This window comes from Sander vitreus, chromosome 7, assembly GCF_031162955.1.
Source record: "Sander vitreus isolate 19-12246 chromosome 7, sanVit1, whole genome shotgun sequence".
Classification (NCBI taxonomy): Eukaryota; Metazoa; Chordata; class Actinopteri; order Perciformes; family Percidae; genus Sander; species Sander vitreus.
The window spans coordinates 977,774-990,273 of NC_135861.1; the positions used below are offsets into that span (position 1 = coordinate 977,774).

Consider the following 12,500-nt stretch of genomic DNA (forward strand, 5'->3'; position numbering starts at 1 on the left):
AACAAAGGGCGGGGCTTTGAGACGTTTTCTCTTGGTCCCGCCCTTCTGTCAGTCACGTTAAAAACTACAGAACCAGAAGGTTTATGGGGCGGTTCGTTAGTCACAGCTGATCCGATCTGTTCAAAATGAACAAATCACAAACTGGCTGCAGCTGTTAATGGTTAACTACAAAAACAAAACAAACACACACACACACACACACACACACACACACACACACACACACACACACACACACACACACACACACACAAATACACACAGACAGACACAGGCACACACAGACACAGACGCACACTCACACACACACAGAGACACACACACACACACACACAGACACACACACACACACACACACACACACACACACACACACACACACACACACACACACAGACACACACACACACTCACACAGACACACACACACACTCGCACACAGACACACACACACACACACACACACACACACACACACAGGTGTTACTACACACGAGACACACACACACACACATGTACTACAGACAGACACACACACACACACACACACACACACATGCACAGCAGAGCACACACACACACACAGGTGTTACTATACAGAGAGAGACACACTCACACACACACACACACACACACAGGTGTTACTATACAGAGAGAGACACACACACACACGTGTTACTATAATGAGAGAGAGACACACACACACACACACACACACACACACAGGTGTTACTATACAGAGAGAGACACACACACACACACACACAGGTGTTACTATACAGAGACACACACACACACACACACACACAGGTGTTACTATAAAGAGAGACACACACACACACACACACACAGGTGTTACCATAAAGAAAGGCACACACACACACAGGTGTTACTATACACACACACACACACACACACACACACACAGGTGTTACTATAAAGAGAGACACACACACACACACACACACAGGTGTTACTCTAAAGAAAGACACACACACACACAGGTGTTACTATACACACACACACACACAGGTGTTACTATGCAGAGACACACACACACACACACACACAGGTGTTACTATACACACACACACACACAGGTGTTACTATGCAGACACACACACACACACACACACACACACACACACACAGGTGTTACTATACACACACACACACACAGGTGTTACTATGCAGAGACACACACACACACACACACACAGGTGTTACTATGCAGAGACACACACACACACACACACACAGGTGTTACTATGCAGACACACACACACACACACACACACATACATAGGTGTTACTATAATGATTTTGTGAATGGTGATCTCTTGCCTTGGCAGAGTACAGTAACTTCAAAATAGAGGTCAAAAGTCAACAAGTCAATTTTGAGCTCAAGATTTTTCATGTAGATAAATGTCATTACACTAAAACATCTAATCTAACATCTAATAACTGATTTCCTGTGTCCTACCTATAATTCACAAGTCACTTTTCAGTTCCTCACTCGTGAGTTAAGGTCTTTTGCCTTTGTAGGGCAGTGTAGCTGTGTACTTATGCACTTATTTATGACCTTAAATCACCTCTGCTCTGGTCTCTTCCCTCAGGGGTCGTATAAAACACCTGGACGTGGTGGCTCTGCTCAGGAGGATTCAGCCTCCGCTGGGTTTTGGGAAACTCTGTCCTCACAGAGTGGCCTGTAAGGTAAAATATACGTCACCGTCTACTGTACGGTATGATACCAACTCATGGATGTAAGCAGTCGTGTAGTCTACGTTAGAGGATGGATACCCGAACTGAGCCCGTCAGGCCGGGCCGGGTTCGGACAGATATTTAGATATTTAGATATTTGGGTTTGGGTCGCTAAAAGTCTAAAAGTCTCCTTTAGCGCTATAAGTAAACGTGCTTGGTCGGGACTATTGTCGTCCCTTTAGAGCTATAAGTAAACACGCTTGGTCGGGACTATTGTCGTCCCTTTAGCGCTATAAGTAAACGTGCTTGGTCGGGACTATTGTCGTCCCTTTAGAGCTATAAGTAAACGTGCTTGGTCGGGACTATTGTCGTCCCTTTAGCGCTGTAAGTAAACGTGCTTGGTCGGGACTATTGACGTCCCTTTAGAGCTATAAGTAAACGTGCTTGGTCGGGACTATTGACGTCCCTTTAGCGCTGTAAGTGAATGCGCTTGGTCGGGACTATTGACGTCCCTTTAGCGCTATAAGTAAACGTGGTCGGGACTATTGACGTCCCTTGAGCGCTATAAGTAAACGAGCTTGGTCGGGAATATCGCCGTCCCTTTAGAGCTATAAGTAAACGTGCTTGGTCGGGACTATTGACGTCCCTTTAGCGCTATAAGTAAACGCGCTTGGTCGGGACTATTGTCGTCCCTTTAGTGCTATAAGTAAACGCGCTTGGTCGGGACTATTGCCGTCCCTTTAGCGCTATAAGTGAAACGTGCTTGGTCGGGACTATTGTCGTCCCTTTAGAGCTATAAGTAAACGCGCTTGGTCGGGACTATTGACGTCCCTTTAGCGCTATAAGTAAACGTGCTTGGTCGGGACTATTGACGTCCCTTTAGAGCTATAAGTGAAACGCGCTTGGTCGGGACTATTGACGTCCCTTTAGCGCTATAAGTAAACGAGCTTGGTCGGGACTATTGACGTCCCTTTAGAGCTATAAGTAAACACTCTTGGTCGGGACTATTGGCGTCCCTTTAGAGCTATAAGTAAACACGCTTGGTCGGGACTATTGTCGTCCCTTTAGCGCTATAAGTAAACGAGCTTGGTCGGGACTATTGTCGTCCCCTTTAGAGCTATAAGTAAACGAGCTTGGTCGGGACTATTGTCGTCCCTTTAGTGCTATAAGTAAACGCGCTTGGTCGGGACTATTGCCGTCCCTTTAGAGCTATAAGTAAACGTGCTTGGTCGGGACTATTGACGTCCCTTTAGCGTAAACGAGCTTGGTCGGGACTATTGACGTCCCTTTAGAGCTATAAGTGAGCGCGCTTGGTCGGGACTATTGCCGTCCCTTTAGCGCTATAAGTAAACGTGCTTGGTCGGGACTATTGACGTCCCTTTAGAGCTATAAGTAAACGTGCTTGGTCGGGACTATTGCCGTCCCTTTAGAGCTATAAGTAAACGACGCTTGGTCGGGACTATTGCCGTCCCTTTAGAGCTATAAGTAACGTGCTTGGTCGGGACTATTGCCGTCCCTTTAGAGCTATAAGTTAACGTGCTTGGTCGGGACTATTGCCGTCCCTTTAGCGCTATAAGTAACGACCTTGGTCGGGACTATTGCCCGTCCCTTTAGCGCTATAAGTTAACGTGCTTGGTCGGGACTATTGACGTCCCTTTAGCGCTATAAGTAAACGTGCTTGGTCGGGACTATTGACGTCCCTTTAGCGCTATAAGTAAACGTGCTTGGTCGGGACTATTGACGTCCCTTTAGGAAGTTTTTTTCGCTTTTTTCAAAACAATTTTGAGCAATTTTTTCAACGTATTTGTTGCCTTTTTCAAAAACAATTGGCTGATTAGAGTTTTTGTCGACCTTTTCGAGGTTTTTTTGGAAAAAGAATTTGGCCTTTTTTGTCGCATTTTTCGATTTTTTGTTGGAGATCTCAACACTCCCCCCACTCCCCCCAAACGTTGAACCCAAAGTTACGCCCTTGTTTTCTCCATTAATTGATTGATTGTCTGTTTTGTAAAAAAATGAGAATAGTGAAATGTAAATGTACTTCCACCGCTGTGTTTGAGACCTTTATTTACGCGTCTGTAAATAAAAGAATCACTGACATACCATAATCTTTAAACTGTGGTCAGATATAAAACCTGTCCTGTTCCTCTCTCTCTCTCTCTCTCTCTCTCTCTCTCTCTCTCTCTCTCTCTCTCTCTCTCTCTCTCTCTCTCTCTCTCTGTCTCTCTCTCTCTCTCTGTCTCTCTGTCTCTCTCTGTCTCTCTCTCTCTCTCTCTCTCTCTCTCTCTCTCTCTCTCTGTCTCTCTGTCTCTCTCTCTCTCTCTCTCTCTCTCTCTCTCTCTCTCTCTCTCTCTCTCTCTCTCTCTCTCTCTCTCTCTCTCTCAGCGTCTCGTGGCGATGAACATGCCTCTGAACGCTGACGGGATGGTGACCTTTAACGCCACGCTCTTCGCTCTGGTTCGCACCGCCCTCAAGATCAAGACTGAAGGTATCTGATGGGTCTATGGGGGGGATGCAGGGGGTAAGTCCCCCCAACAAATATTTACAAGAGAAGGATCTGTCCTCCTCAAAATATATGACTATATGAAAGACAACCCACTCCCCAAAAGAGGTAAAAAGAACCGTTCAGGGGTCTCAAAACATGTACGGTAAACAAGAACTGTGTCTGCTTTGCTACATCGGCACTCATAAGTATAGGAACCCACGCTAAAGTTACTAAAAAGAAGAATACACAAATCATCTTCTGGAAATTGATCTTAATGCCTTAATTAAAAAAATTTGGAAAAATCCAACCTTTAAGGACACCAATTTTCTTTGTGAATGAATAATGTATCATAAATAAATAAATGTTCTTCCTTAAAATACAGGAGACATAAGTCAGTACACCCCTATGTTAGATTCCCATAGAGGCAGGCAGACTTTTATTTTGAAAAGCCAGTTATTTCATGGATCCAGGATACTATGATCCTGATAAAGATCCCTTGGTCCCCCCATCATCACATACCCTTCACCATACCCCCCCATCATCACATACCCTTCACCATACCCCCCCCATCATCACATACCCTTCACCATACCCCCCCATCATCACATACCCTTCACCATACCCCCCCATCATCACATACCCTTCACCATACCCCCACATCATCACATACCCTTCACCATACCCCCACATCATCACATACCCTTCACCATACCCCCCACATCATCACATACCCTTCACCATACCCCCCCATCATCACATACCCTTCACCATACCCCCCACATCATCACATACCCTTCACCATACCCCCCCACATCATCACATACCCTTCACCATACCCTCACATCATCACATACCCTTCACCATACCCCCACATCATCACATACCCTTCACCATACCCCCACATCATCACATACCCTTCACCATACCCCCACATCATCACATACCCTTCACCATACCCCCCATCATCACATACCCTTCACCATACCCCCACATCATCACATACCCTTCACCATACCCCCCCATCATCACATACCCTTCACCATACCTAGAGATTAACATGGTTGTATATCAGTTAGTCTAACAGCTGGTTGGATTTGCATTGAGAGATGATCTTATGGAAAGTACCCCATGCCAATCAGTCATGCCTTTCCTGACCATGCCTGGTCAGGAGCCTTTGTTGTTCTTATTGACGCTAAAAGTTGCCTTTAACGCTATAAGTAAACGCGCTTGGTTGGGACTATTGACGTCCCTTTAGCGCTATAAGTAAACGTGCTTGGTAGGGACTATTGACGTCCCTTTAGCGCTATAAGTAAACGAGCTTGGTCGGGACTATTGCCGTCCCTTTAGAGCTATAAGTAAACGCGCTTGAGTCGGGACTATTGCCGTCCCTTTAGCGCTATAAGTAAACGTGCTTGGTAGGGACTATTGACGTCCCTTTAGCGCTATAAGTAAACGAGCTTGGTCGGGACTATTGCCGTCCCTTTAGAGCTATAAGTAAACGAGCTTGGTCGGGACTATTGCCGTCCCTTTAGAGCTATAAGTTAACGTGCTTGGTCGGGACTATTGACGTCCCTTTAGCGCTATAAGTAAACGAGCTTGGTCGGGACTATTGACGTCCCCTTTAGCGCTATAAGTAACGCGTGGTCGGGACTATTGCCGTCCCTTTAGAGCTATAAGTAAACGAGCTTGGTCGGGACTATTGCCGTCCCTTTAGAGCTATAAGTAAACGAGCTTGGTCGGGACTATTGACGTCCCTTTAGAGCTATAAGTTAACGTGCTTGGTCGGGACTATTGACGTCCCTTTAGCGCTATAAGTAAACGAGCTTGGTCGGGACTATTGCCGTCCCTTTAGCGCTATAAGTAAACGAGCTTGGTCGGGACTATTGACGTCCCTTTAGCGCTATAAGTAAACGCTCTTGGTCGGGACTATTGCCGTCCCTTTAGCGCTATAAGTAAACACGCTTGGTCGGGACTATTGCCGTCCCTTTAGCGCTATAAGTAAACGAGCTTGGTCGGGACTATTGACGTCCCTTTAGCGCTATAAGTAAAGCGAGCTTGGTCGGGACTATTGACGTCCCTTTAGCGCTATAAGTAAACGCGCTTGAGTCGGGACTATTGCCGTCCCTTTAGTGCTATAAGTAAAGCGAGCTTGGTCGGGACTATTGGCGTCCCTTTAGCGCTATAAGTAAACGAGCTTGGTCGGGACTATTGACGTCCCTTTAGCGCTATAAGTAAACGCGCTTGGTCGGGACTATTGACGTCCCTTTAGCGCTATAAGTAAGCGTAGCTTGAGTCGGGACTATTGACGTCCCTTTAGCGCTATAAGTAAGCGTGCTTGGTCGGGACTATTGCCGTCCCTTTAGCGCTATAAGTAAACGCGCTTGAGTCGGGACTATTGCCGTCCCTTTAGCGCTATAAGTAAAGCGAGCTTGGTCGGGACTATTGACGTCCCTTTAGCGCTATAAGTAAACGCTGCTTGGTCGGGACTATTGACGTCCCTTTAGCGCTATAAGTAAAGCGAGCTTGGTCGGGACTATTGACGTCCCTTTAGCGCTATAAGTAAACGCTGCTTGGTCGGGACTATTGCCGTCCCTTTAGCGCTATAAGTAAACGCGCTTGAGTCGGGACTATTGCCGTCCCTTTAGCGCTATAAGTAAACGTGCTTGGTCGGGACTATTGCCGTCCCCTTTAGCGCTATAAGTAAACGCGCTTGGTCGGGACTATTGCCGTCCCTTTAGCGCTATAAGTAAACGCGCTTGGTCGGGACTATTGACGTCCCTTTAGCGCTATAAGAAAACGCTCTTGGTCGGGACTATTGCCGTCCCTTTAGTGCTATAAGTAAACGGGCTTGGTCGGGACTATTGACGTCCCTTTAGCGCTATAAGTAAAGCGTGCTTGGTCGGGACTATTGGCGTCCCTTTAGCGCTATAAGAAAACGCTCTTGGTCGGGACTATTGCCGTCCCTTTAGTGCTATAAGTAAACGAGCTTGGTATGGACTATTGACGTCCCTTTAGCGCTATAAGTAAACAAGCTTGGTCGGGACTATTGACGTCCCTTTAGCGCTATAAGTAAACGCTCTTGGTCGGGACTATTGCCGTCCCTTTAGCGCTATAAGTAAACGCGCTTGGTCGGGACTATTGACGTCCCTTTAGCGCTATAAGTAAACGCGCTTGGTCGGGACTATTGACGTCCCTTTAGCGCTATAAGTAAACGTGCTTGGTCGGGACTATTGGCGTCCCTTTAGCGCTATAAGTAAACGCGCTTGGTCGGGACTATTGACGTCCCTTTAGCGTTATAAGTAAACGCGCTTGGTCGGGACTATTGACGTCCCTTTAGAGTTATAAGTAAACGTGCTTGGTCGGGACTATTGCGTCCCTTTAGCGCTATAAGTAAACGAGCTTGGTCGGGACTATTGCCGTCCCTTTAGCGCTATAAGTAAACGAGCTTGGTCGGGACTTTTGCCGTCCCTTTTGACAGTTATGTTAAGGAAAAGGTCGTGGGTGGGCGTACGGTTCTGTGACACGCTGGAACTACAATGGGGTACAATGGGGCTGAATATGGAGTGAACAGGCTCTTCATAGACCTAGCGGTACGCGGAGAGCAACTCGCTCGTCATGTGTAGGCGGCTATAGATTTATTTGGCGTTTAAGGGAGGCGGTCGTGTTTCCCTTCATCACAACTTAGCTGTTCATGAAACGGCAGCTTGTAATTACGATAATGTATGATGTGATGTGATGTGAGCACAGCGTTATCATGATTTTACATCTGGCCCCGCCCACTGTGTGCTGTTGCTAGGTAACCCTGACCAGGAGAACGAGGAGCTGAGGGTGATCATCAAGAAGATCTGGAAGAGAATGAAACCCAAACTGCTGGATGAAGTAATACCGCCACACGAAGGTACTGAAACAACAACCAATACTAGTTATACAAGGAACACTTCTTATTATACTACAAACACCACAAATACTACGATAAGTACTGCTCGTACTGCGGCTGACTGAGCTGTTGTCGTCCTGCAGAGGAGGAAGTCACCGTCGGGAAGTTTTATGCGACCTTCCTGATTCAGGATTACTTCAGGAAGTTCAGGAAGAGGAAAGAGAAAGGAGACCTGCCCGTAGAGGCTGACGCCAGCAACCCGTCTGCTATTCAGGTCTGTCTGCCTGTCTCTCTGTCTGTGTGTGTCTGTCTGTCTGTCTGTCTGTCTGTCTGTGTCTCTCTGTCTGTCTGTCTGTCTGTCTGTCTCTCTGTCTGTCTGTCTGTCTGCCTGTGTCTGTCTGCCTCTGTCTGTCTCTGTCTGTCTGTCTGCCTGTCTGCCTGTCTGTCTGCCTGTGTCTGTCTGCCTGCCTGCCTGTCTGTCTGCCTGTCTCTCTGTCTGCCTGTGTCTCTCTGTCTGTCTGTCTGTCTCTCTGTTTCTCCGTCTGTCTGCCTGTGTCTCTCTGTCTGTCTGTCTCTCTGTCTCTCCGTCTGTCTGTCTGTCTGCCTGTCTCTCTCTGCCTGTGTCTTTCTGTCTGTCTGTCTCTCTGTCTGTGTCTCTCTCTCTGTCTGTCTGTCTCTCTGTCTGTCTGTCTGTCTGTCAGTGTGTGTCTGTCTGTCTGTCTGTCTGTCTGTCTGTGTCTCTCTGTCTGTCTGTCTGTCTCTCTGTCTGTCTGTCTGTCTGCCTGTCTGCCTGTGTCTGTCTGCCTCTGTCTGTCTCTGTCTGCCTGTCTGCCTGTCTGTCTGCCTGTGTCTGTCTGCCTGCCTGCCTGCCTGTCTGTCTGTCTGTCTCTCTGTTTCTCCGTCTGTCTGTCTGTCTGCCTGTGTCTCTCTGTCTGTCTGTCTCTCTGTCTCTCCGTCTGTCTGTCTGCCTGTGTCTGTCTGTCTGTCTCTCTGTCTCTCCGTCTGTCTGTCTGTCTGCCTGTCTCTCTGTCTGTCTGTCTCTCTGTCTCTCCGTCTGTCTGTCTGTCTGTCTGCCTGTCTCTCTGTCTGCCTGTGTCTCTCTGTCTGTCTGTCTCTCTGTCTGTTTGTTTACCTGTCTGTCTGTCTCTGTCTGTCTAAATCAGATCAGACTGCTTTGAAGGCAGACATCTCATATGTTTCTACGTTCCCATTGTCTGCTTTATACCATGCATTATTTTGCATAAATATTTAGACCAAAAAGTTAAAAATCTATCGTTTGTAATACTAATACTGCAGCTCACTAGGGGAACAGGAAGCAGCATGTAAACCAGGCGTTTTTGGCAAAATGTTATTTATTAACGGAAGAGTGGCGAGCCAACCCCACGAGCCTGCAAACACGGAGATACTGAAATAGAAAGAGGGACGACAAGTGGTAGGACAGTTCCATTGTGCTTCCCTCACACAGAGCTTGAAGGAGACGGACGTTGTTACGGTCAAAACACCCCAACGGATGGATTTTCCCAGCAACTCAGTGAACCGAACCTTTTGGTCATTGTCCTTATTAATACTATAGTGATCGATCTGTCATTGAAGTTATAGTTCAAGAATGTGTTGCTGAGTTATATCATTACTCTGATCGTTACAGGTAAAAGCACAGGTTAATGTGACTGGTGACAGGTTTCATGTGATTCATTTTCATGTTAATATATATGCAAGTTTCTTATTGGTATTTGGTTTTGGGTTATACGGGTTATATACAAGGAAAAGAGTACCAAAATATTCAAAGAATCCACTTGTTTAGTTAGAGGCACTATGAAATAGGATCTATAAACCCTAATATAGATGAATAAAAAATGAATGAGTGCCTGACTAATAATATGGAGCTAGCGTAGCATTACATCTTGAATCTAAATACCGTATTTTCTGGACTGTAAGTCACTTTTTTTCATACTTTGGCTCGTCCTGCGACTTATAGTCAGGTGCGACTTATATATCAACATATATATATAATGTAACATGTCTTTAAATGTTATTTCATGCTGAAAACATTACCGTCTACAGCCGCGAGAGGCGCTCTAGGCTTGTGATGACTATATGCTGCTCCTAAAGACAACTGAGAAAGAAAAGAAGCTGCAGGAGACTGCAGGTAGTAAAACACGCAGCCGGAAACGGTAATCGAGCAGCAGAACGAGAGTTTGGAGTGAGAGAGAAACTTGTGAGGGACTGGAGAAAAGGTTAGTCTTACTGCAATGAAGAAAACAAAGAAAGCTAGTCGCGCTGAAATCCAGATGGCCAGAGCTGGAGGAAGGAGTCCACAGATGGGTGCTTGAACAACGTGCTGCTGGGAGAGGCTCGTCAACAGAGCAGCTACGTTACGTTAACATAGAGGACACCTACCGTATTCAGCCCCTTGTTCTGGGGGCTGTTGGGTAGTTTAATAACTGTTAATGTGTTACGTTAACATAGAGGACACCTACCGTATTCAGCCCCTTGTTCTGGGGGCTGTTGGGTAGTTTAATAACTGTTAATGTGTTACGTTAACGTAGAGGACACCTACCGTATTCAGCCCCTTGTTCTGGGGGCTGTTGGGGAGTTTAATAACTCTCCTTTCCAGATTAAATGTCTGTTCTTGGTCTTGGATTTTGTGAAATAAATGTCTAAATAAATGTGACTTATAGTCCAGTACGACTTATATATGTTTTTTTCCTCTTCATGACGCATTTTTTGACTGATGTGACTTATAGTCTGGAAAATACGGTAAGGATATGTAAACAAACTAAGTACTCAATTGACAAGTGGATTCTTAACTAGATTTAATGGAAACAAAACCAAAGAATGATTGTAAGTGAGAGGGTTTTTATGGTAATTCTACATATGATGTGGTGTTGCACCTGTGATGTTTTGAGAAGAATACCGTTCTAAGAAAAAATACACAAGAAAACTGGTTGAATGAGAGAATAGAGAGAATTAAAGTTGTATTTCCTTACCTCTTCAAACCTACGTATTGAGTTGTGTCTTGTCTCCTGCTGCCGATACCCATTTCTCCCGGGCGATCTAGATCTTCTGAGACGCTGGTCCACGTTGCGTGTTCATTTTTCCTCTATTACATCATAGGGAGGCTATTTACAGTAGGTATTACTTCTGGTTGTTACACACCGACTCCAGATTTTTGGGGTTCTGCTGAATCCTGAACCCCCTGGTTGAGATTCTGCTGAGTCCTCGTCCCGTCCTCAGTCCATGAACACAGTCAACACATTAATGAAGTAAACAGTGACTGTCCTTCCTTTGCCGTACCTGAAGTTGCTGCATTCTGGCTGCTGTCTGTAGATTCCTTCATGCTCAGCTCGTATTCTTCCAGATGTTTCATACCAGATGTTGTAACAGCGGTGATGTTGTGTATTGTTTAGGGTCCTCGCCACCACCAGACTAATCAGCATTGCAGATTGAACATGTAGCTGGACTTGAATGGCCTTCTTTTGACTGAAAGTACTGCCAAACAACCCTTTTTCTGCTCACCAGTTCCATTTCCACTTCCTCTCAGCCTGCTGCATTGAAGCTCCACCTACGTAAACACCTTCCTGTAATCAACGGCGCCGTCATTACGTCGACCAGCGTAGCGCGGAGTGACAGCGTAGGGTTCAGCAGAAACCCAACCCCGTCAAAAAGCCCAATATTCAGCCCAATCTGAATCCTGGATTTGGTGCATCCCTAGAAAAAAGGTGTGTGTGTGTGTTTGCAGCTGTGTAAAGCCGGTCTGAAGACTCTGCAGGATCTGGGTCCAGAGATGCGTCTGGCTCTGAACGAGGATCTGGAGGACGACGTCATGATGGAGGACGAGGAGCTGGAGGAGGACGCTGCATATCAGGTCTGTATTGACACATTTAAGTCACGTGAGTCTGTGTGTAAACAGCTAGTCCGGATCAACGGAGTACATTTCCAGTATAAAAGCCTGGATGTCAGGCTTTGTCCCGCACCTTCCGTCTCTCCGTATGTTGCCGTTCTCAAAATACCTTCGGTACTTTAAACAACAACAAACTCCGAGCTAGCGAGCTACACGCTGAAAATGTCAAGTTTTGAAGACGATGAAGATTAGGACGGTCTAACAAGTCAGACCTGCTCGGTTCTTTGGGGGAATGATTGTAAAGATGTATAAAGAATATGTTTAGGTCATTTCCTCTCTAACTGGGAGGTTTTGGGACTGATTGGTGGGATTGCTGTGGACGAAGTACACACGGAGACACACTGGTAAGAGATAATGAGGTTTAACCATGTATCAGCTCATTTAAATAGATCATGGTACTGTATTGTGTCAACAGTTAACTTCATTTAATATTGTATGAGGAGTTTTCTTTTGCAGGGTGCAAATGTTCCACCAGAACAAGTTCCTTCCTGAGACTATTTAGCAGAGCCACCGTCGCTGCGTCCAGAGCTCAGCGCCGC

The 12,500-nt window shown here is 46.1% G+C and overlaps 1 protein-coding gene across 1 annotated transcript in view; it reads left to right on the forward strand.

Annotated features, from left to right (window-relative positions):
* Nucleotides 1-12,500, forward strand: part of cacna1fb (calcium channel, voltage-dependent, L type, alpha 1F subunit) — a 92,313-nt gene that overhangs the window by 65,622 nt on the left and 14,191 nt on the right. The window contains exons 27-31 of the mRNA XM_078253833.1: nt 1,617-1,713; nt 4,084-4,186; nt 7,980-8,081; nt 8,204-8,334; nt 11,800-11,925. Coding sequence (XP_078109959.1) covers nt 1,617-1,713; nt 4,084-4,186; nt 7,980-8,081; nt 8,204-8,334; nt 11,800-11,925 — 559 coding nt within the window. The remainder of the gene's footprint in view (nt 1-1,616; nt 1,714-4,083; nt 4,187-7,979; nt 8,082-8,203; nt 8,335-11,799; nt 11,926-12,500) is intronic.